Source organism: Varanus komodoensis, unplaced genomic scaffold (assembly GCF_004798865.1).
Source record: "Varanus komodoensis strain SLA01 unplaced genomic scaffold, ASM479886v1 scaffold10, whole genome shotgun sequence".
Classification (NCBI taxonomy): domain Eukaryota; kingdom Metazoa; phylum Chordata; class Lepidosauria; order Squamata; family Varanidae; genus Varanus; species Varanus komodoensis.
This window is the reverse complement of record NW_025335269.1, coordinates 4,936,043-4,959,115: the sequence shown is the minus strand read 5'-3', so window position 1 is coordinate 4,959,115 and position 23,073 is coordinate 4,936,043. Positions and strand designations below refer to the sequence as shown.

Genomic DNA, 23,073 nt, shown 5'->3' with positions numbered 1-23,073 from the left:
AATAGCTATATTCCACTCTCAGCTGTGATTTCAAAAGCAGCCCAAGTGCACTGTCAAAATAATCAGTACAGAACAGCAAGGTCAAAGAGTTAATATAATAAATATGACATTACATTAAAATTAAAATAGGAGCAACAATTAAGGAGCAGCAGAGGTCAGATCAAAAATGCATCCACATAGCACTAATTTGTTCCACGTTAGCAGTAGATGGCTATAAAACCAGCGCTGGGAGCCTCCAGGCCCTCCCAGATTTCCAAGAGGGGCACACCTGTCTCCCTGGAAGTATTTTTACCTCTCGCACTGGAACAAGCCCCCTAAGAGCTTCTCCCAAACTGAATTTGGCCTGTAGCATTACATAGTCTACAAGCCTCATTGACAGATGTGAAAGGATGATTTGAAACACGGGACTAGAAAGGTTTAAAACAGGGGTGTCAAACTCGCGGCCCGCGGGCCAATTGCCGGGACGGGCGGGGCACGGGGGAGGGGCCCTGTGGCCCTAAAAGTGCCGACAGCACCCAGGCCGGCCTCCGGGAGCGACAAGGGATGAGTGGCCCACCACCACCACGGGGGTGAAATACTTGATGTGGCCCAGCCTCACCCTGACTCTACTTCCAGCGGCCCCCAGGTAAGTTGAGTTTGAGACCCCTGGTTTAAAAGGTGTAACAAAGAAAATTATATAGTCCAAAGGAGGGGAGGGGCCAAAATCAGATAGCACAAGATATGGGGAAACAGGCACGTAGGCAGGAGGGCCAAATACTTCCTGATTGTTTATTGACAAGCTGGGCAGAACTAAATGAGCCTACTGTAGCTCACCAGGGGCAGGGCTGGATTGGGAAGAAGGGCCGGTGTTGGAGCAGTGTGGAGTAGGCCGGCGGAAAGATTGTAAACTCCCGGTACCCCAGCCAATGAGGGGAAAGGAGGAGGGAAGAAGCGGCCGGGAGCAGGGTTCAAAAGGGGGGTGTGAACATGTGCTCAGGTGAATAGGAAAATGGGAAGGAAACCATTTTTTCTGTTCCCTTCATTGTGATAAAGTTTTAAAAAGAACTCTCTGCATGCTTGGAATATTTTTCTCTTCTGAAGGCAAGGAAAGAGTGATTATAACATCCTTGCCCAGTGGATACCAGTTCTCCAACCTCCTGCTTTGCACAGTGGAGCTGCACATTGTCTCCAGCAATATGGTTAACACAGAGATATTCCATGAGGAAGTCCTACAGATAAGGACCCTCTTTTAATTCAGGTTGCACATGGAATCTTACTCTGCCCTCTCTCTTCATGGCTAACTAATGACAAATCCTATTAGTTGTTACCAGGAAACATGTCAGTGACTGGTAAGAGGCAAAAGCAAACATTGATCTCACGGAAGATGGCTATATGCAAATTAAAGGTACAGCTCCTTGCAGCCACTGTCCTGCTTTCATTAAGTGCACATATGGACAAGGCCCTGTAATCGGCTCATGTTTTGTGCCCTTAGAGCAAGAGAAGCTCCTCCATGGTGAACTCTGGCCGTGTTTTCTCTGTCTTGGCTGTCCTTCTGCTAGGTGAGTAAAGTGACCTCAAAGCTCCTTGCATCAGTTCCCAACAGCCACTTAAGCTAACAGCATCTGCTGTGTGTGTGTGTGTGTGTGTGTGTGTGTGTGTGTGTGTGTAGGGGGGTGCTTATGCTGTATCGCTGTAACCCAATTTGCAACCCCTCTTACGATCTGTAATCACATTTCGAGCAGGAAAGGACTGTGTCTTGCAAATGGAGCTGACAGGCTAGAGGAGCCCCTGGGCTGATCCGCCTCAGATGGCAGTGTTTCTTACAGCCCAGCTGCTCTCATTTGGGATGCAGAGGAGACAGTCGACTGTTTGTCCCAGTAGGGTAATGGCTGCTCTTAGCTGAACACACACTGACTCACACGGTTTTTAAGGGTCCCTCGCCAGAAATTGTGCCCTAAAAACACGGGGGGGGGGGGAACATCATAACTTATTCCACTAGACACCCACGAAACTACAAATAGTTTAGCCCTTCTCCCAGAATGAACCAGCCCCCATAGTACACGCATCAGTGGAGCCCCCCTTCGAAGTGCCTTTCCTCAGAGAGGCTCAGAGGATGGTCACAGGGAGAGGCCCCTCCTGTCACTCCTCCAATTCTGGATCGCTCTGCCCACTAAGGACTTCCTGGCACCCACACAAGCAACTTTGTAGCACCTGGCTGCAACCTTCCTGTAGTCCCAGGTATTTGCAGCACCACATATGCTTCTTTAATGAGTGCTGAGACTTCCCACTGATAGTTTTAAGGGTGCTGTTTAATCTAAAGCCAGCATACACAAATATATATTTTAGGATTTTAATCTTGGTAAACCACCCAGCAAGAGCCAGCCTGGCTGGGCACCTGCCAAGGACCATCAGGCCAGCAAGTGGGACCCAGGCAGAAGGCTTCTGGCCTTGCTCCTCCTCTGCACTTGCGCTCGCCTCTCTCCCTGCAACAACCATGCATAGTTGTGGGTCGGTTGCGCAGCCAGTGCCACTGCATGCCTGCCCCTTGGCTCCCTCCCTGCAAGCAAGCATGAGTGAGCCATGATGAGCAAGAGGAGAAACAGCAGCTGCTGGCAGAAGAATGGGGAGAGAGCGAGCGGGCCGTGCAGTGTCCTGCCCACAGGCTTTCAGGAAACAGGAGCTAGCAATGCTGCCACCTTTCTGCTGGGTGCTATTCACCAAGAGAAAGGCGTGGCGTGACAACTGACCAGTGAGAGCGCAGGCAAGCACATGCTGGCCATGACACTCCCTTGCCTAGTGGTTCTTTGGTCACTAGGTGCCACACATCATATGTAATGTGCAGTCAAATATTGGCCCTGGATTTCTTAAAAGCCAGCATGCTATGGTGGTTAAGAGTGCAGGATCGGGATGTGGGCGATTTGGGTTCTAGTCTCTAGACTTCCCACTCAGCCATGGAGCTCACTGGGTGACTCTGAGCCCAACTCTCAGCCCAACGTACCTCACAGGGTTGTTGTTGTGGGGATAATATTGAGAGGAGAAAGAAGAGGAGAATTATGTAAGCTGCCTTGAGTTCCTTGGAAGGAAAAAAGTGAGGTATACATATAGTAACTAACTAACTAAAAAGTCTGTGTACCCAAGAGGGTTTCTTACATTTGGAAAAATAGAAGCAATGGGGGAGCAGGGGAGAAAGAGTACTGGCCTGAAAGCAAGCTGTACACTGTGCCATTGTGGAAAAGATCTAAACTAGCAAACACACTGTACAAAGAACTGCAACATGTTCCCACTGATATGTTGAATGCAAAAATAGCAAAGGACTACATAAAATAATTACATGGTTCAAATTTTGGTTGTTTGTTTGTTTGTTTGTTTGAGAGAACCATAGGTTATTTGGCCACCTCATGTCAAAATCCATGCAGCTTCATCAGTTAGTTTAGTGGACTTTGCCTCTTTTTTATAATGTAACATTTTATCCATTTAGGGGCAAGAACATAGGAGAGAGTGCCACCAAATCAAGTGTGTGGAATGTCAGGCTGGGGGACAAATCCCCCAGAGGTCCCCTGATAGTCACACCTCCTTCCATGTCCCCCTCCCTCACAAACCACCAGTTGTTTGGTGGTTTTTCAGTGTTCATGTAGCTTTTTGTCCCCATTCTAAAGGGCTGAAATGCCCCTCCCAGGGCTTAGTTACTAGCAGTAAGAGCTTTAAGCTAAACAATGCTGGGACCTCCATTCTCCATAAATTAGTTTAATTTATATTGTTAATTTATATTGTTTTATTGGATTCTATTTATTTATGGTTGTGAGCCGCCCCAAGGCTTCGGTGAATGGGGCGGCATAGAAGTCCCCTAAATATATAATAATAAATAAATTCTCATTCACAGCCCCACCACTTGCTGGAGAGTGGCCTCCAAGAGCTTCTCCAAAATGGAGTTCAAATGGCTGAAAGAGATGCAGAACTCCTACACCAAACAAAACAGGAGAAAAGATGTACACTTTTCTCTATCTCTTCCTTTCTAACCATATCTTGTCATTATCAAAGACTAACAATAATCAGAGCTAGATTGCCAACCGTTAAAATTGTCTGCTAATTTCTTCCTTTAACAGTTTAAGGTTTTTATGGCACAGAGGTCAATGTAATTGCTGAAGATCATACTGCTGTTGGAGACAAATGGAGCAGCAGGGCTGTTGAGAAGCTGGCAACCCTCACCACAAGTCTGTTAACTGGATATCTGAACCATTCAGAAAAACAGCAATGTCAGTACTTACAAAGAATGGGATGAGACCTGAAGCTTTATCCTCCTCTATAACTTTTCTTAGAACTGATCCACATACGGCAAAGGTGTCATCTGTGGGGACCTCTTTAATTTTCACTCCAGCAATTACAGCAGCCTTCTCAACTGATGAATGAGCCTGTAGATGAAATGGGTGGAACTTTATCATAGAAATACCAGTACATATAAATAATTTCCTGGAAACAATTTACAATCACCCAAGTTCCAAACTGCAGTGACATCTTTTCAATTGAGCTGAAGAGGAGGATATAGGAAGCACACTGTACAAAAATACATGCTCCTCATTTGATGAGTGCAACACCAAGTAAGGCTTGCAAGTGCAAAAGAGGCATCTCAAATCAAGCATGGCTGAGATGTCATACAGAGCCAACCCTGCTGTTAAACATAGTAAAGCTGATGTTTCAGGTAGGGACTCTGCAGGGAACACTAGCAAGACACTGGAGGACAGAAGTGTGTACAGAAACGGGTGCACTATGCAACCTGCTGCCCTTAAGCATGGTAGACAATGCTTCCTTGTCCCCAGAGCTAAAGTAACATTTGGCTACCACCATGGTACATGGAGGTGGTAGGGAGGGTCCCATCCTGTTCCTTGCTGCAAGAAGTCTTGGGCCAGCCCCCACTTTATATCTCTTCACACATAATATTTTCAGCAGAGGCAATTCACACCTTCAACCATGAGTCATCAAGCACGGATCACATGCTGTGTATGAATGCATTAACTGGCCCACTAAAAGACTATGAGGCAACAATGAATGCATGTGAAGGAATGAGCTTCCAGACCAAAGTTGTGGAGCTCTACCATTCAAAAGGCATGGTTCTGCTGTTTTCTCTTTTTCTAATAGGTTTTCTGTGGTAAGAAAGACAACTGAAGTGATGGGAAAACATGGGTGAGTTGTGAGGGGAAGATGTCAGAGGTGGTGAGTAATTTTTTCAGAGCCTGGAATCCCTAACAGGCCATCTGAGGGACTCCCTACTGTCAACCGGCACTTGCTAAAATCTGTTTCCCTTGGATCAGCTGGCATCTGGCCTGCATGTGTCACCTCCTGTTGCCTCCTTCCCCTGAATCTTTCTGCTTGGGTCATTCCTTTACCTAAAATAAAATCCCCTGTGCCTATACACCCCTTCAGGGTTGTCTTTAGGAGAAAAAGTCATGTAAAGACACACACTGACTTTAGAGCGTATTTAAACATCGAGTGTGAGTTTGTGCCATTTTTTTAGTCCTTTGAGCCTTATGTCTGGATCCTTCTGCTACCAAACACCAACCTTGGAAACACCCTCTTCTAGACTAGGGTTGGGATGAAACTCAGTGGAATCTACCAAGCATTCTCTAGCACTGAGCATCCTCTAGCATTCACAGACTTCCTTTGTGCTTGGCTAAGTCTTAAAAAGAGGACCAAACCAAGAGGAAGTCTGGTAACTCTTGTTCAACAACTGGTAAGCATCTTCTGCATCAGCTGCCCCTGCACATGGCAAAGAAGAGGGATTCTGCCTGTGCAATTTGTGGGCTTGACTCTTGGTGAGAGCCACTTGAACACTGGGTGCGCTAACCAGGAACTTGGACTCAGGGCTGCGGCAAGACAGATCAGTGTCCAGAAAAGCAAGTCCAGAGAATCCAATGGATTCTCACCCCCAAAACGGATTCCTCACACACCCCTCATCTGGACCCCCCCACCCCCACACACAGATAATATCCTGTGAATAATGCAGGGCAATGGTACTAAAAAGCCTTGTCCAAAAGTGGTCTTATTCAGGCTAGCTAGTTCTCCCAGGTGAATGTTTGGCTCACTTTATACATCTGATCAAGGTCACTGCTAGAGGAAATACGATCTAATGAACCCACTCACAGGCACATTCACCTCACTCTCACGTGCATTTGCTGCATCAGAACTGAAGGCTATATCTGTCTTAGCCCCAAAATACAAAAGACCAGTTCCTAAGATTCACAGGGTACAGTTTCACATGCACCCACTCGAAAATGAAAAACATATATTTTGCTGTACCCAAATATTTGTTTCAGCAACTAATTAGCTAGGTCAAGCAAATCACACCTCACCTAATCTCAGTCTCCCATCTGCAACACGAAGAGATGAAAATACTGACTTATCTTGTGTATCTGTTGTAAGCTTTGCCAAATTAATTAATATGATGCACTCAAGCATTTTGCAAAGTGCACTTTGAGCACTTCAGGTCAAATTGGAGACTATCCCTTTGCTTTCCCCAACGTTGTCCTGATTTAGAAGTGTTGCAATCAGAACAAAAAGAAGCAATTCAGGCTAATGCACACAAAGAGGCAACGCTCTTAAATGTTCATAGAATAAATACACATTTTTTTTGTGGAATATTTTGTCACACACACACGGGCACATACAGCCTCCTTCTTATAGCTGTCCTGCTCAAAATAGAGGGCTGTTGTTGCCCAAAACCAACCGCCTCTGGAGTATGAGGAGGTATATGACACGCATGAATTCTTTGCCATCTTCCCCTCCAGCAACATGCTCCTTTGTCAAACCTGATCTTTCTCCTCATGTTGCTTTCTCTTTCCACAGGTTACTGAGTCACCCAGTCACAAATTTAATGCAGGACGAACCACGAGTGCAGCAACAGGCTACATTGAAAGGTCAGAAATGTCTTAAGGCAAATCCTTGAGCATACAGAAAAATCCTCTGACCTTCAACAGACATACAGGCCTGTCACTGCTCATTGAGGATCAGCCATTTACAATCCAAAGGGTGAGGAGTATCAAGAAAGCTAGTGGCAGTCAATGTGGTACAGAGTGATGAAAAGAAGCATGCAGGATTTCAAAGGCTCCAAAGGGGAGAACAGCCGCTCCATTGCTTGCATGGGATCTTAACCCCACACATGCACCCTTCTCCTCACCCTTGCTTTCTTCTCATGAACACACTGGGCCCTAACAACACTCTGCAGACTGATAAACACTGGGAAAGAAGCCTGGTACAAAAGGAAATAGTTATTTTCTTACGATCTGGTCATTTTTAAACACTTCACTGCAATAAATGCACACACTGTGTGCAAGTTTTTTGTTTATACCACTTGCACAGAGAACTTTTTACATAACTGAATCCTTTCAGGCAGGGCTGGTGCTAGGTACCGCCAAGATCCGAGTCTCAGGCACAAAGGACAAAAAAAGCATAAATTTGTGAAAGACTGATTTACAAAGATTCTCAGTCTCTCAATTTCTCTCTCTCTTTCTGTGCATAGGTGTGAAAATGGATACATGGGCATTTCATGGGTATGAAAGGAGGGCATTTAAGTTACAAAAAACCTCAGGCAGAAAGTTTGATGAGGGGCAGCAGTAGGCAAGCAGTAGCTGGACCAACAGCCAGCTCGTCCCAGGGGATCAGATGCAGCAGAGAACACTGGAGGCACTGAAGCTTTATTTCAGCAAGAGTCCGTGGACAGCACAGTGGTCGGGCACATGGTCTTCCAAAGATTTCAGGCTCCAGATGAAAGATTGAGGGATCCAGCCTTAGTGGACCTCTTCCTAACACCACCTCTGTTTCCTCATATTGGGCAGCAGAGATGAAAGGGGCGAAACACAGACAGATGGTGAAGGGACATTTCAACAAGTGCTTACAGCATATTTCCTCCTTTTTTGATGATCTGTGTTCAGACTTTTGCAGAATACTTTGTCAATGCAAATATGCACTAGTACTTAAAGCACAGTGATCAAATAAGTTCATTTAATATGGGAACAAAATAAATCTGGGGCTGCCTTTGAAGGCAGTCTGGAGACTTCAGCTGGTCCAAAAAAGGACTGTGTGTCTGGTTCCCAAGCCCTTAAAACATCTATATTAATTACACTGGTTGCCAGTTGAAGCCCAGACTCAGTTTAAAGTACTTGTTTTACGTAACATCTAAAGCCCTAAATAGCTTGGGACATAGTTACTTGAACGACTGCCTTTCCCCATATATACCTACCTGCAATTGTAATTAAATTGGTCTTATATCTTGTTGTTCACCACTTAGAGAGCCCTATCTGGTTATTCAGCAGCCTACAAATGTATACATACCTACTACATATTTCCTCGGTGAAATCTCAGGGAATATTTTTTCTTCATTCTTTTTAGATTGAAAAGGGAACAGTTCCACAATGCCGATCTTAACCTTGTTCATCTCTTCATCTGCTGTTACACAGGTGCTTCTATTCACCGCAAAATCTTTTAAAACCAATAAACCTTGTGCTTCTGTGTTTAAATGATTCACACATCTAAGATAATGGTATCAGATGCTGCAAGGGGATTCTTTAAAACAACAGAAAAAGAAATACCGGGGGGGGGGGGGACCAGTTCTGTTGTGTCTCTGACATTTAGATACTGAAATGTCATCGTTGTTAGAAGATACTGTCATGGCTTCCTCTGGTGGACTTAGCACCTTTTATAAAATGTAGACATGCTAAGATTATAAGGTCAATGTTTGCTTTTACATACATTCCAAGCTTTTCCTGATCCTGGCCTGCTAAGAATTTATCCTTAAGAAGGGCAGCTAAATGCTAAGCATATTAAGCAAAAGAGATTGCCTTGGTGTGAATACAAGGTCAATTTACATAAAGGATTTCTGGGCCAGGGGGAGTTACTATCTGCTCAGGGTTGGCACTGCAAACTTCTGCTTTATTTAAGGTAACATTTGAATATCACTGTGAGCCACCCAGAGAGCCTTTGGCTATGGGGTGACATACAAATGTGATAAATAAATTCAATAAATAAATAACTCATCCACATGCAGTTCCAGTTCTAAGAACATGTTTGAAATGTCAGTTCTGCCTTTCAGGAAAATTATTAGGCCAGCCTTCCCCAATCTTGTGGCCTCCAGATGTTTTAGACTACAACTCCCAGCTTTCCTGACTCCAGGGCAAATTGGTGGGACCTGATGGAAATTGAGGTTCAAAACATCCGAAGGGCACCGGGCTGGGCAAGCTTGCATTAAACCAGGATAGTCAGTAAGCATATCTCCAGATATTTTTAGTTCCAGTTCACATTCATGTCCATTGGTCTTGCTGGCAAGAACTTCCGGGAGCTGAAGTTCAAGACCTCTGGAGAGCTACGGCCAGTCCACCTCAGCATTAGGCCACTGCTTGTAGCAGGGGTAGGAAAACTGCAGACTTGCAGAGTTTATTTTCCTCCTGTTTCCTATTTATATGATTGTATTTATAATGCATTTTAATTTTACTATGTTTTATGGTGTTGTTTCTTATTGTTATTTATTGTTACCCATATTTTAAATATATTTATATTGCACATTGTGAGCCGCCCAGAGAGCCTTTGGCTATGCAGTGGCATACAAATGTGATAAATAAATAAATACAATCCCCAGCATTCATTAACCAGAGAAAGGTACTCTTAGAATCAAAGAAATCCAAGACCAGAATTTTGTTCTGAGGGTCAGAACTGAACAGATCACATAGTCCTTCCACATGATAATCCCTTCCTGGCTTTCCCAAGCTGTCTTCAGTCAGCAATACTATCTAGGACAGGGGAAGGGATTTTGCTGTTGCACTTATTCAATTATTTAGGGTGCAATCCTGTGGCGATGGCTGGAAGCCACTGAACTCCAAGGCCCTGGGTCACCCAATGCAGGGGATGCAACTCTTGCCTCCTGCCCGGCATTTTTTTACCTGTCGAGCTGAACCACTCCTGAGAGGGAATGTGCTCCCCAGAGAGGTTTGCCTGGTGCCAAGCCTATATTCTTTTAGGTGCCAGATGAAAACCTTTTTATTCAAACGTCATTTTAAAAATTAGTAATTTTAGAAGTTAACAGTCTTTTTTAATATAATCTCAATTTGATTATATTTTTACTGATTATATATTATTCCATTGTCTCGCCCTATTGATTGTTTTTATTGGTTGTTGGTTTTAATGTTGTAAGCCATCCTGAGAAGTTGTCATAAATGACGGTATTTGTTTGTTTGTTTGTTTGTTTTAAAGGAGGCTGGACTGGAATGGCATCACAATAACTTGCATTTTAGCCTTTCTTGTCCCCTCCCACCAAAATGTCCCCTTTCCCACTGTCTGAGGTTGCTTTCCCAACCTTGGAGATCAGCCAGCACTGTTTTGCCCATGATGACTGTGAGGAGAAGCAGGGCTGGAGCTCCAGTTCCAACTTTCTCCCACTTTGGAGCTGGAAATGAGAAATATGCTACGACATTGGCTGAGGAGGCCTAACTTTGCTCCTTTATTTATTTCTTCATTCAATTTATGAGTCCTGCTTTTGCTGGAGCTCTCAGGGCAACATGCATAATAAAAGTAAACATAATAGAACTGATAACAGAACATGTTAAAACATTATTCAAAACCCAGAAGGTAAAAGAGCATTTAAATGAGAGAAATAACTGAGCAGCTAAAGAAGGGCTTTTTTAGTTAATTTTTCTCATACTGAGACTAAAACAAGCAGCAGATAAAATACTTTTCAAAGGCCTGGGAGAATAAAAGGGCCTTGCCTGTTGTGAAATAATGCAACTGCACATACCAGTAAGTTCTTCTGTACCAAACACACCAGTCAGGAAACAGGGCAGTTTCTTATCAACACCTTCTGGAGCTGAACAGCCTTCACCAGGCAAAATCCCTGTGGCCTTGCGAAGTGGCCGAGTTTCAAGACCTCCAGATAGACTTAATCTGTAGCCTATCTACTAATAATACAGTATGTTATGTCTAAGATTGTTTGGGATCTGTTTTTAGGTTGTTTACACACTGTTGAATCATATGTAAAAAAGGGGAGATGTTATGGAGTTACTATGCAAATACTTTGCTTGTAACTACTAATGGTAATATTGTATTGCTATTATACTTCCTGTTCCTGTCCTTACTTTTGACCCAGATGTAATAATACAGTGCTTCATGACTCCTATGACTAACAACTTGCAGTGTCCTCAGTTCTATACATGAAACATGTTGTGGCAGTGTCAACAAAGTATGCCCCAGGCAGCCTGTTCCAAAAAAGACTTTCTGGAATTTGAGGGCCACTGCAGAAAAGGTTCTGTAATAAAGAACTAGCCCCTGGGAATATTTTCTGATCTAAAGAAAATTACCTAGAGATCTGCCAGGAGATACAGATCTACCATCTGTCCAAATTGGCTTACAGAATAAAAACTACATCATTCCAAAGTTAGTAAAGGTAATTTATTATGGTAAAATAAAAGGGTCAAAGTACATTTAAACCTTGAATCTAACAGCAAACCCATTTCTTAACATTAGAACTGACCCCTTGCCTATTTTGTTGAATAATATGAATACTGTTTTGAACAATTCATTTAACTTCTGAAAAAATTGCAAGGACATTCCTGGAAAAAGGACTTTCAGGGACATACTTAAAATGACCATATTTATTTTAAAGAAAAGGAAAACAAAAACAGCTGTGGCACCCCAATCTGAAATCTATCATTTTCAGCAGGACACTCCTGAAGCACAAATGGGGATCATGTTCCAGACTGGGAGCCAGCAATTGCCTTTTTTGTCAAAATAAGAGTGGCTGTTTGTTTACAGTGTTCTTATTAATTAAGTGTGCTTGCTAAATGGCTGACTGGGGACCATTGCAAAAGCATAACATGGATGAAAGACTGTTTCATGTTATTACCAAACCTTATTCTGTGCTTCAGTTAGCACTATGAAGCACATTAATTATTATTCCCACTCACTTGGTCGGAAGCATAAGCCACCAGCCGGCCAATTACGTCTCCCTGAGTCAAATCTTTGTTTTCCGATAAGGCACGACAGATCGCTTTGGTTCTAGCTGCGAGCATTGCAACCAGAGTTGACTCACTGGCTGTGCCCTGAATAGTAAAGAAGAGAAAATGGTAAAATTTCAATAAAACAAAAAGGAAGAAAGCGAGTATTGCTCCCTGAGTTTTGGATTATGTAAGTTTCAGTGCTTGCACATGAAATATGTGTGTAAGAAAGACATAGACCAACAGAAAAAATAGTACCATCCTGCCCCCACGATTACTCCCAGATAAAAAAGATTACCCTATTCATTGTGCTCATTCACTGGTAGCCATTAATTCTCCATCATGCGCTGCATTCTGAAAATCACCCAATTCGAGTAAAGTGTTTGGTAAAGCAGCACTTAAAAAAGATTTTTGCAACCCAGGATCGAACCAATGGAAATCAGTGAGTTTTGTTTTCTGCAGCCACCTCCAGGAAAACACTTCTTGTGGGGGACAACTAGTAACATGCACTTCACTGTTTTATTCAACTGAATGCAATTGAAAAAAAAATGCCATGTGCAATACATGGGGAAAACAACAGTGAAACTAAGAACACAGTTCCATAACAATAGCCTGCAAGTCTTACCAAAAAAAAAAGCTAGAGTAGCCTGTTGGAAAGGCATTTTCACCCATCTGCATGTAAACTCACAGATTTACAATTTACAAAGACACTGACATGCTGGGCAGCATGGAAAACATCTGGATTTATAGAGAGAGAACTCCTTACAACCTTAATCTGGAGGATAATTTGTACGCTTTGCACCACTCACACCTCTGTTTTTTTTCTCTGCTACCAATATTTCAAACTACCACTCAGTATCTATTTAACATCACAGATACTTATAAAGGCAGAAGCCAAATTGCTGAGCTCTGTATAGATTTCAAAATTAAGCTCTGCCTTTCTGACATGCTTTAACCTCAAGACTGACTGGATTCATAGTTGATCTAGAACTTATTTGCTGTTTTTCCCTCACAACCTCTTTGTATGAAAACTTTAAAAAGAATGGCTTTAAAAAGAATTATTAGTAAATAATGAAAAACAAATGCAGTTGGATCAGGCAATTCAAGAGAAAATGTTCCGAAGCAGAGGGCATAGCCACAGCACTGAAGACAAATAGCACGATAAAGATGTAGGGTGCTGATGGTCTTCCAAACAGGGAAACAGATAGTGCGGTTCAACATCCCTCATTAAACAGACCATTTTTACATTTTGGCATAACTACAGTTTTTTCTCCTGTGCTGATCAAGGTGGCCTAGCAGTTACTAGCAGAATAAGGGGTTCCTCCTCCCTGCCTCCAGTTTGTATGTTGCAGCTAAATCAGTGCTCTGATTTGGAGTGCCAGTCTCCTAAAAATGCCTTTTAGGAAAAGGATGCGATCAGACACACAGTCAGCAAAGGCTCTAATAAGTATCTTGTTGGAGTTAAAGGCATAATCCAGTCCAAGGTGAGCATTTGCAAACCCCATTTATTTCACAGGGCAAGTTCAGCACTTGCCTAAATCCCTCCCACTGAAACATATGGCTGGCCTGGATCAAGCCACAATAAAATGATAGGAGAAGCACTGAGGCTCTTGCTAGAAAGTTGGCTTTTATTGCACACACATGAAGCAAGCCGGCTCTCCTTTCTCCTTCACTGCAAGCAAACAAAGGTTACCATGGTGAACAGGCTCAAGAGGTAGCAGAAATATTGGTGAGTAGTGCTACTTGTGTCAAGCAGAGCCCCAGGCTGAAATTTACTTTCATCTTTGCATTTTTCAAGTGTCACTTTTCAGGCAAGAAAAAGTGGTTTCATATTGATTTGGCCTTCAAAAGGGAAATAAGCACCAATTTCCACAGGCCAACCCACCAATATCCTTTTGGTTTTACAGCCTGGAATGATCGGCACTCTGATATAAAGCCCATTTTGGTCATGCCATTTCTTGTATTTATTATTTCTTGTTACAAGTTTAAGGCAAGAATATCAGCATCACAAACTGCCTCATTTCCAGCAAAAGCTGCAGCTTCTCTCACGCTCATCTTTCAGCCCCTCAACTGAACAGTGATCATCGTCCTCCAAAATTATAGGCAGCCAAGCTTAAAATGGCAGCATTCTCAGCTGCCAATTACATAAACCAACATAATTGCTTATTGTTGCCAGAACAAAATTTGGTACAAATGGATGATGTAGAAAGTTATTTTGCACCCTGTGTAAAACAAGCCATTCTGACATGACACTTCAGCAGCTGCCAGCATTTACAAGAACTCCAGCTGCAGGTCCAAGCCTCCCCCCCCCCCCACCATCTCAGCAAATTGTCCTTCTCACCAGCTGCTTCCCATCACCTGCATATGGAACAGAGGCATTTATTGCTCCGTCTCACACCACCACCATTGTCTGAGTAATAGGCAGGCAAAGAAGCAGGTTGCAACAGCGAAGAGAAGCAGGGTCTGGGAATTCTTGCTGACGGACCACAACCCAACAGGACCTTCCTGGCAGGTGCCCAACCATGCCTACCCGTAACACCAGCCCAGATTAAAAAATTAGAAGGAGGGTCAAGTTCTAGTGAGGTGCCTTAATACATTTCACAGACTTTTTTTTTCTTAATTTTTTAAACCGTTCTCCACTCGGGAAGAGGAATTTTGACTTGAAAACAGGAGGGGGGAAGCTGAAATCCCCCTTCCCAAATTGCCAATTTGGGGACATGGACACTTATGCAGAGGAAAAATCAGCCATGCATAGCTGTGCTAACTCTGTGCACAAGGGGATAAAGACAGTGCCAATGAAGCACAGAGCTGAAGGAAGAGGGAGCTGAAGGTGATGGTGTAGAACAGGGGTCCCCAACCCCCCGGGGTCGTCCCCCGCCCCATTAGGAACAGGGCTGCACAGCAGGAGGTGAGCAGAGGGCAACCAAGCCCATTTGATATTATTCATCAGTCCTGTATGTCAGTAAGAATAAAGGAAAACTTTTATAAAACTGGATGGAAGTGGTATCTAACTCCAGTGAAGTTGAAGTTGAAGACAGATAATAAATATCCCAATTTATGTTGGAGATTTGATTGTGGCATGGGTATATATTTTCCTGTGTGGTGGGAATGTGTATATATAATGACATTTTAAAAAGAGATTTTTAAAGAGAGAAGTAAAATCTTAAGTTTAAATCCTGAAGTATGTCCTGGGATTGCATTGCTTTCAGTATTTGATCAAAAATAAAAGGGGTGGAATAATAAAGAATTAATAATAAATTTAATAACTGCTGTAAGTTATTAAGAACTGGAAAGTAAAATATGATTATCAGTTGTGTGATTGGTTCAGAGAAGTTTGGAATATAGCTATTAATAATAAATTAACATGTGATATTAAAGTAAGAAGAGGACATGTAAAGAAAAACAAGTTTAATGAGATTTGGGATATATTTATTTTGCATTTTTAAAAAGGGAAAGGATTTGAACCATCAAAATATTCACTGAAGTTTTGGAAGGGGGAAATGTCCTGAAAGAATAAGTTTTTATTTCTGTAACATGTATCCTATAGTCCTGGTGGTGGGGACATGGTATCCTTAATCTTATGTTTTTATGTCAGTTGTAAGTCTTTTTTAGTTGTATTTTAGATTGAAAAAAATATTTTAAAAAAAAATTATTCCAAATGTAACATAGCCACGGGCAATGCTTTAGAAGTCTGGAGTTCTGATGTTTTTTTAAATTAGCATCTTAACAATTTTTTCCTGCCCACTTCAAGCCGCGTGCACACCAAACAGTAATAAAGGCAACAAATGGTCCATCTTACCTGGATCACCCCACCGCCTGCTCCCCCATTCCCGACCAAAAACTGTGGAGGCAAATTGATCATTTTGCCGAGCCAATCCATCATAACTGTCTCCAGTTCTGTGCAAGCGGGGCTTGCAGCCTACAAGGGAGAAACCCAGTAAAAAGAAATTTGTGAAAAGAGTTTGGCGCTTCTCTTAACTCCTGAGACACGTTACCAAGAGCGCAGAAAACAGATGCAGTGAAGCAAGGATGCGACTCAGTCCAGGCACTGCAAAAACAGAGGCAATGGATCACCCCTCAGATGGCCTGGGGGGTTTTCTACATGTACCTATTAATTGCGTTATCTACCTCTCGTTGAGTTCTGAGAGGTAGATAAAGTTACGCAGAACTTCCCCCCCACATTCCCATTATCTAGCCTCTAGGGGGCGCTGTGCTGTACTGGAGTAGCGGAAGTACGTGGAAAGAAATCACACACTTTACCCCTATTTTTTAAAAAACAGAAAATACCTTGATGAAAAAGAAGCAAAATTAGTGGTTCACAGCATTATCCGAAAAAGCAGTAAGCCAATATAAGGCATCCTGAGTGTACAGTGTGTGGAGCTGATAGAAAAAGCTCTGTCGTGGCATTCTGCTTAGTTTTATACGTATTTGCCTTACATGCCCATAAGCTCAAAAATCCCTTCCAATACAAAGTCAAAATACCAGGCAACTGAACAAGACAATTCAGAGAGGAGGGAGGAGCAGAAGGGGAGAGTTGGAGGGTCTCCAAAGCACACCTTCCTGCCCTGCCCACCCAGAGAGGGAAATCTCTCCAGCATTTCCTTGTTGCAAAGAGGAGGCACTGGTGAGGGTTTTTTTGGGGGAAGGGGGGGCTAGAAACATTTGTGGTTTTTCCACTTTCATATGGGTCCTGTGCACCTAACACCCATGAATGTGGAGGGCCAACTGTATATGGAAGTGCTTCTTAAGTGATTTATATACATAGAAAGGTGAAATATACATATACTAAGGCAAACATTTGGCTTACTCATGCTAAATATGATCCATACTTATGTGATCTGACTTACATACAAATTCAACTTAAAGACATTCTCAGGAACAGTATTCGTTCATAACCTGAGAACAGCCAGTAATTCTTTAATATGCATGATTATTTTTTTTCTTACTGCTCAACTGCAGTCGTGCTTTTATGCCATTTTATTTCACATTCATCAGGTGTCACTTCAATTCATTGCTGCTTTCTGCCAGTAGGATGGGATAATCTTCATAACTTATGTTATTGATGCAACTTCCTCCAATTTTCATTCCTGCTTCCTCTGACCCTAGTCTAGCTTTCCTTATGGTCTGTTCTGGGTACAGATTGAACAAATAGGGAGATAAAATGCATCCTTGTCTGATGCCTTTACCTATGGTAAACCATTTTCTTTCTCCATATTCTGCCTAACAGTAGTTTCTTGATAATCCATGATACAGATTGTGCATCAGAACAATCAAGCACTGAAGTACACCCATTTCGTTCAGGACTATCCAGAGCTTCTCATGATCTGCACAGCCAAAAGCTTTGCTGTAGTCTATAAAGCATAGACTGATCTTCTGAAATTTTTTGGAGTGCAGTCGCCCATGTATAGTTGTGAGATCATCTTGAGCACCTCATCCTTTTCAGAAACCAGCTTGAACATCAGGCATTTCTTGCTCCATATAGGGTAGTCTTCTTTCTTGCAACTCCTAAAGCATCATTATCCTTGTACTTGGAAAATTAATGCAGTGGTCCTATACTTGTTGAGCTCCTTAGCATCTCCTTTCTTGGGGAATGAAATTTGTAGAAACATAGAAACAGAGGGAGTCAGAAGGGGTCTCCCAGGCCATCTAGTCTGACCTCCAGCTCCAGCCGGCTCCACTCATGACATGCCTGCCATGTGCATGTCCAGCCTATCCTTGAACACCCTCACCAATGGGGCCTCAACCACCTCCTGTGGAAGCCCATTCCAAGTACTTCCTGGCATCTAAATTGAACCTTGGTTCCCTGGGCTTTGCTCCATTGGAACACATCCTGCCCTCCTTCACAGGGGAAAACAGGTCTCTACCCACATCTGTGTGACACCCCCTAACATATATATATATGTCAGTAATCAGCTTTACCCTGATTTTTCCTGTTAACAGTTCATGGTCCATACAGCAATCTGCTCCTGGTCTTGTTTGGCAGTAAGAATACAGTTCCTCTATCTCTTATTCCCAATTACATAGTTTCTATATTGGTCATTTGGGCAGATCCATGTGCACAGTCATATGATCAGCTGCATGAAATATGTCTTTACAATGAACAGGTTGTTGTCTTCACAGAATTCTTTGAGTCATTCTGTGCTTTGTATCTGACCCCATGGCCATATTCTCCTACAACAATGGATTCCCTTTGTTTCCTACTTTTGAATTCAACAAGTCTTGCTTTAGTGTGGCTATACTGATAAATCTTCCATGAATTCTGACTGATGTTTTCCATTGGACTATGCATTATAGCCCCATACTGCCTGGGCTAGATCTTTTCACTGTATTAGAGCCATTCTGCTTCTTTTGAGTTTGTCATTTCTAGAGTAAAACTTTGTTTGCCTGACTGAAAATGTCCCATTCCAGTCCAGTTTGGTCATACCAAGTGCTGTGCCATTTAGCTGTTCCATTCCTTGCATCAAAGTTTTCAGTTTGCCTTGATCATACTAATGTTCCATGCAGCATTGGATATTCCTTTTGCTTCTTTGCATATTAGCCACTAGATTTCATTTCAGCTTTGATCAAGTTTGATCAAGTGCTATTTGTACTTGCCTTTTACTGTTCCCCAGTGGCTGACTGAATGCCTGGGAGTCTTATCCTAGCACTTTCTTGTGTTTTGCTTGGGTTGTTTCGTCATAGTGTTTACAAATAATATTTCAAAGTGGTTTATTAGCGCTTGCTTCTGCACACTGCTAATCAGAGTTAGCTTGAGCTTCACAGCTGTTGTCCTCCACCACTGTCACCTTCAATTACCACTGATGGCCAGTAGCTGCACTTAGGAGTTTCTCTGCCCCTTCACCATTAGAAATATCTGGTCTCTTCCGCTGATGTGACTGCTCCTCCTGAAGGAGGTGGATGCATCTTAGTCTGGCACCTCAGCTTTGCCCATTCCACCTTGGTTGACCATGCTGGGAGATCAGCCGAGTGAGAGAATCTGGTGGGATTGCTCTCAGATTCTCTGACACTCTAACCGCCTCCCCCGCCACAATAAGAAATGCATCCAAGGGTGGCTACCAGTGAACAGATGCATGCTCGATACATGTGCTAAAGCTGCCCAGGAGACAAAGCCATCAGTGGACCAATCCCAAATCCAATCTTGATAGACTCAGTTGCATGCCACTTACCCAAGAGAAGCCCATACAACCTATGCCCCCAGACAGCATGTCAGCCAGAAGGGCTGGGAAAGAGTTGGCTGTAGCAAAGTAGGCAAAGAAGCATGGATGATGCCAGTGAGTTATCTGTGGGAAAGAAGAGAAGCAAGCATTCATCAGGGCAAGAGGGACCTTGTTATGCAGAACAGAAAATATCAGCCCTGGAACCCATAATACAACACAGATAGGGAGTTGAATATATTTTTCTCTTTTTCCTCTTCTTTCCATAAATGTTGTTGTTGAAAACAATAAAAGAGGATTCTTTTCTTTTCTTTTGTTAAAAGGACCGTGCAGTCCATAAAAAGGTGAATGGTACTATGCATGTTCTACCTCTAACATGAGCCCCATCTGAAAGTAACTGTGTGGCCACCAGTAAATCCTTTGCAAGAAACATTGCTGCAACTGCATTGGATCTTCTAGGCATTCTCAGAAGTAGAAGCAGGCAGCCTGATGCCCTCCAGATATTGTGCACTACAGTGCCCATCACCTCCTGCCAGCCTGAACAATAGTACAGTTTTGGGAGTTTTGTCTGGAGGGCACATACATTGCCTATCCCTGGTCTCTGAAAGGGACGCTTAACTTGAAATTCTGCATTGAGCAGGAATTGGACCTTACTGCCTTATTAGCCCCATCAAACTTTTCTGTTCTATGATTCTATGATTGCCTGCCCTCCCTTTTTTCCTAGAAGCTCAGAAAACTGTCATTAAAAGTAAAAATAAGCAATTGAACATCCCACCAATAAATGCTAACGCAAAAATAAACATCCTACCAATAAATGCCTACTGCTGTTTCAGCAGCATAACAGCAATAAAACATGTAAAATATTTAAAAAGAGCAAATTAAAAGCAGGTTAAATCACAACAACAAACACCTTCCTAAAGTAGAAGTCCTTTAATGGCCTTATGTAAGCTGCTGATGCAGAAGTGAGGCAGGGCCCTCTTTGTCCCATGCAGACATTTCTCTGGTGCTGTTGGGACATGCGAGAGGACAAAGTGTTCCTAAGACAGATTTTATGTGTCATGGAGCTTTCTACAACAAGGACTATTCAGCTGTTTTCCCGTGGCAAGTCATTCCTGATTAGACCTGAAGTATATTTATTATTGATTTAATTTCTATATCACCCAATAGCCAAAACTTTCTGGACAATTTCCAATAGCATATAAAAAGCAATATAAAATACAGGTAACAATAAAAACATTATTGAAACGACAGTACCAAATCTTACGGCCTAATCTGAAACAAATGTAGAAACCTACAATAGCTTATACAAATTAAACCATAAGACCCGTTTAAGCAGATAATTTAAGCCCCAGTATAACAATAAACTAATTAAATGCCCTGTGGTAGAAGAGAGTCTTAACCTGCCACCAAAAGATGGCCACTGGAAGGTCTCACTGGGGAGCTTGTTTCACAACAAGGGGAGGTTGTTGTATACAGATATTTTTAAACATTCATTCATATTCTTCAAAGCTCTTTCCGGGTTCTGCTATTCAGATATAATTACCCCAGGCATAATGATCCTTTCAATATCTTTAAAGACATCTTCAAATCTCTCAGGTTCTTCAGGAGCAGAATCTGGGAGGAGGGGCCTCAGGTAGCCTGGCTCTACATCAGGATACACCTGCCTCTTCTCTATGTTCTCCATGTAGTCTGCTATGTAGTCCACTATCTCTTTGCCTCTTTTTCGGAACTCTGTGGCATCCATATCAAGATTTCAGAATGACCTAAAGGAAACAAGTTTGCAGCCTACGGGAAAAGACATACACATATGTTGGTTTATTTTCTGCATAAGTCAAGCTTGTTGCATACAAAGACAAGACTTTTCACATATAATTGCCAGGTCTCCAACAATCCAAAGCTGGAGACTTACAAAGTGGTCAAACAACAAAAGCTAGTACCCATGCAGAGCCCATCTGTAAAGGTGCAAAAGAAAAGATGTGACAACCTGAGGGAGAAATCCACTGGAAACTGGAACATTTTGGAATAATTCAAGAAAAAAATCTAATACAATATATTAATTCCCTGAATATATTTATTTTACTTTAAATTAAAAGGAACAAATTATCTTATAACATTGTAAAAACTAGAAAATGTAATCTGGTATGAGTTTTCATGAATTACTCTCCATTAGATTAAGTAGACATCCATGAGAATGAACAGTCCTAAACAGCTATTTGGGCATGTTGCAAGTTGTAGAGCCCTTTTCTCTCTAAATATGCATCAGACTGCACACTAAAATGCCAGAACGATCCTCTCACCATTTGCAAGAGACTAACTCATCTACATTCTGAAACTCTTTAAAGCAGCGTTTTAAAATAATGTTACTTTAAAATCTGGAAAAGTTTTTGTTCCAAGACACTAGAGGTCATTGACATAGAATCATAGAATACTAGAGTTGAAAGGGCCCAGAAGACCATCAGGCCCAACCCCTTACTCAGTGCAAGACACCAAGTTAAACCATCCCTCTAAGATGGCTGTCCAGTTGCATCTCCAATGCTTCTAGTGTGGGAGAGCCTGCAACTCCCAAGGCATGGGGCCTCAAACTATGGCCTGAGCGCTAGATATGGCCCACTATGCTCATTTAGAAACATAGAAACAGAGTGAGTCAGGAGGGGGTCTCCCGGGCCATCTAGTCTGACCCCCGGCTCCAGCTGGCTCTGCTCATGACATGCCCACCATGTGCATGTTCAGCCTATCTTTGAACACCCTCACCAGTGGGGCCTCAACCACCTCCAGCCCGCCTCAGAGCTTTATCCGGCCTGCCTTAAAGCTTTTGGACTTGCTCAGAGAAAATGATCTCCAAGCAAGTCCAAAAGCTCTGAGCTGGCATTCTCTGAAACTGAGCAGAGCTGGTGCACATGCCAAATTGTAACAGCTCAACTGTGTGTGTTTTGGGCCCCCCCCCCCCCGCCCAATTGTACGCATATACAGAGCAGGAATACAGAGCAAGAAACAGAAGAGAGGAGGACGGAAGAGAGAGACAAAGACACTAAAAAAGGATTGAAAGTAAGAAATATATAACTTTTTAAATCCATTTTTAAGCATGTGAGCCACATCCCTGGGCTGCAGGCCAAGCCACGGCCACCTTGCCGAGTCCGGAGCCAGCCGCTTGAGGGCAACCACAGGTTGCTCAGAGAAGGGCTGCTGCTCCTCACCTCTCCAGCCTCCCGCTCCCACTCCTGCTCCCTCAGAACTGGGGCAGTGACGAGGACTATAATTTCCAACAGGCCCAACCAGCATGGCCAATGGAAGTTGTAGTCCAACTCATCTGGACAGTACCAGTTTTGGCAAGGTTGCACTTAAACTATGGTAGTCATTAGCTCTGCATCCAAATAAAGCCATTGTGTATTGTCGGAATTGTTCTGGGCTGACTTGCTTCAGATACTAAGAGTGGCATTAACAGTATTTATCCTTAGCATTTTTGCTTCATTCTTTGTAAATACCAGTTGCAGTCATCAGCTGCATTATGCAAAATACTATATTTAGTGCCTGGGTTGTGTTGTAGCTATGTCCCTTGAATATGGACATGGTCTTCCCCACCTCATCTTAGGCTTCTGCTGCAGCCCGAGGGAGCGGAACAAACATTTCTTGTTTTTTAATTTATTTTTAAAATTTTGATTATTCTTAATTTATTTTAATATTAATTAATTTTTAATGTGCAGTATGCATAGGAATTCATTCCTATTTTTTTCAAACTATGGCCTGGCCCCACAACAGTCCTAGGGACAGTGAACTAGTCCCCTGTTTAAAAAGTTGCCTACCCCAAGGCAATGGGGTCCATTATCGTACTTCTCTAACAATCAGGAAATTTTTCCTGATAATCTAGCTGAAACCTGGCTTCCTGTGACTTGAGCCCATTATTCCATGTCCTGCACTCTGGGATGTTCAAGAATAGATCCTGTCCTTTCTCTTTGTGACAGCCTTTCAAGTAC

General features: G+C 42.7%; 1 protein-coding gene across 6 annotated transcripts in view; it reads right to left on the bottom strand.

Annotated features, from left to right (window-relative positions):
- Positions 1-20,846, bottom strand: part of DDC (dopa decarboxylase) — a 48,685-nt gene extending 27,839 nt beyond the window's left edge. For 3 of the 6 annotated variants that reach the window (XM_044453373.1, XM_044453392.1, XM_044453410.1), the window contains exons 1-5: positions 20,646-20,846; positions 19,115-19,228; positions 15,748-15,867; positions 11,919-12,053; positions 4,245-4,388 (exon numbers count right to left, since the gene is read on the bottom strand). In XM_044453373.1, coding sequence (XP_044309308.1) covers positions 4,245-4,388; positions 11,919-12,053; positions 15,748-15,867; positions 19,115-19,228; positions 20,646-20,846 — 714 coding nt within the window. The remainder of the gene's footprint in view (positions 1-4,244; positions 4,389-11,918; positions 12,054-15,747; positions 15,868-19,114; positions 19,229-20,645) is intronic. The other 3 variants (XM_044453402.1, XM_044453382.1, XM_044453416.1) reach the window with 3 other exon arrangements.
- Between the last annotated feature and the right edge of the window lie 2,227 nt (positions 20,847-23,073).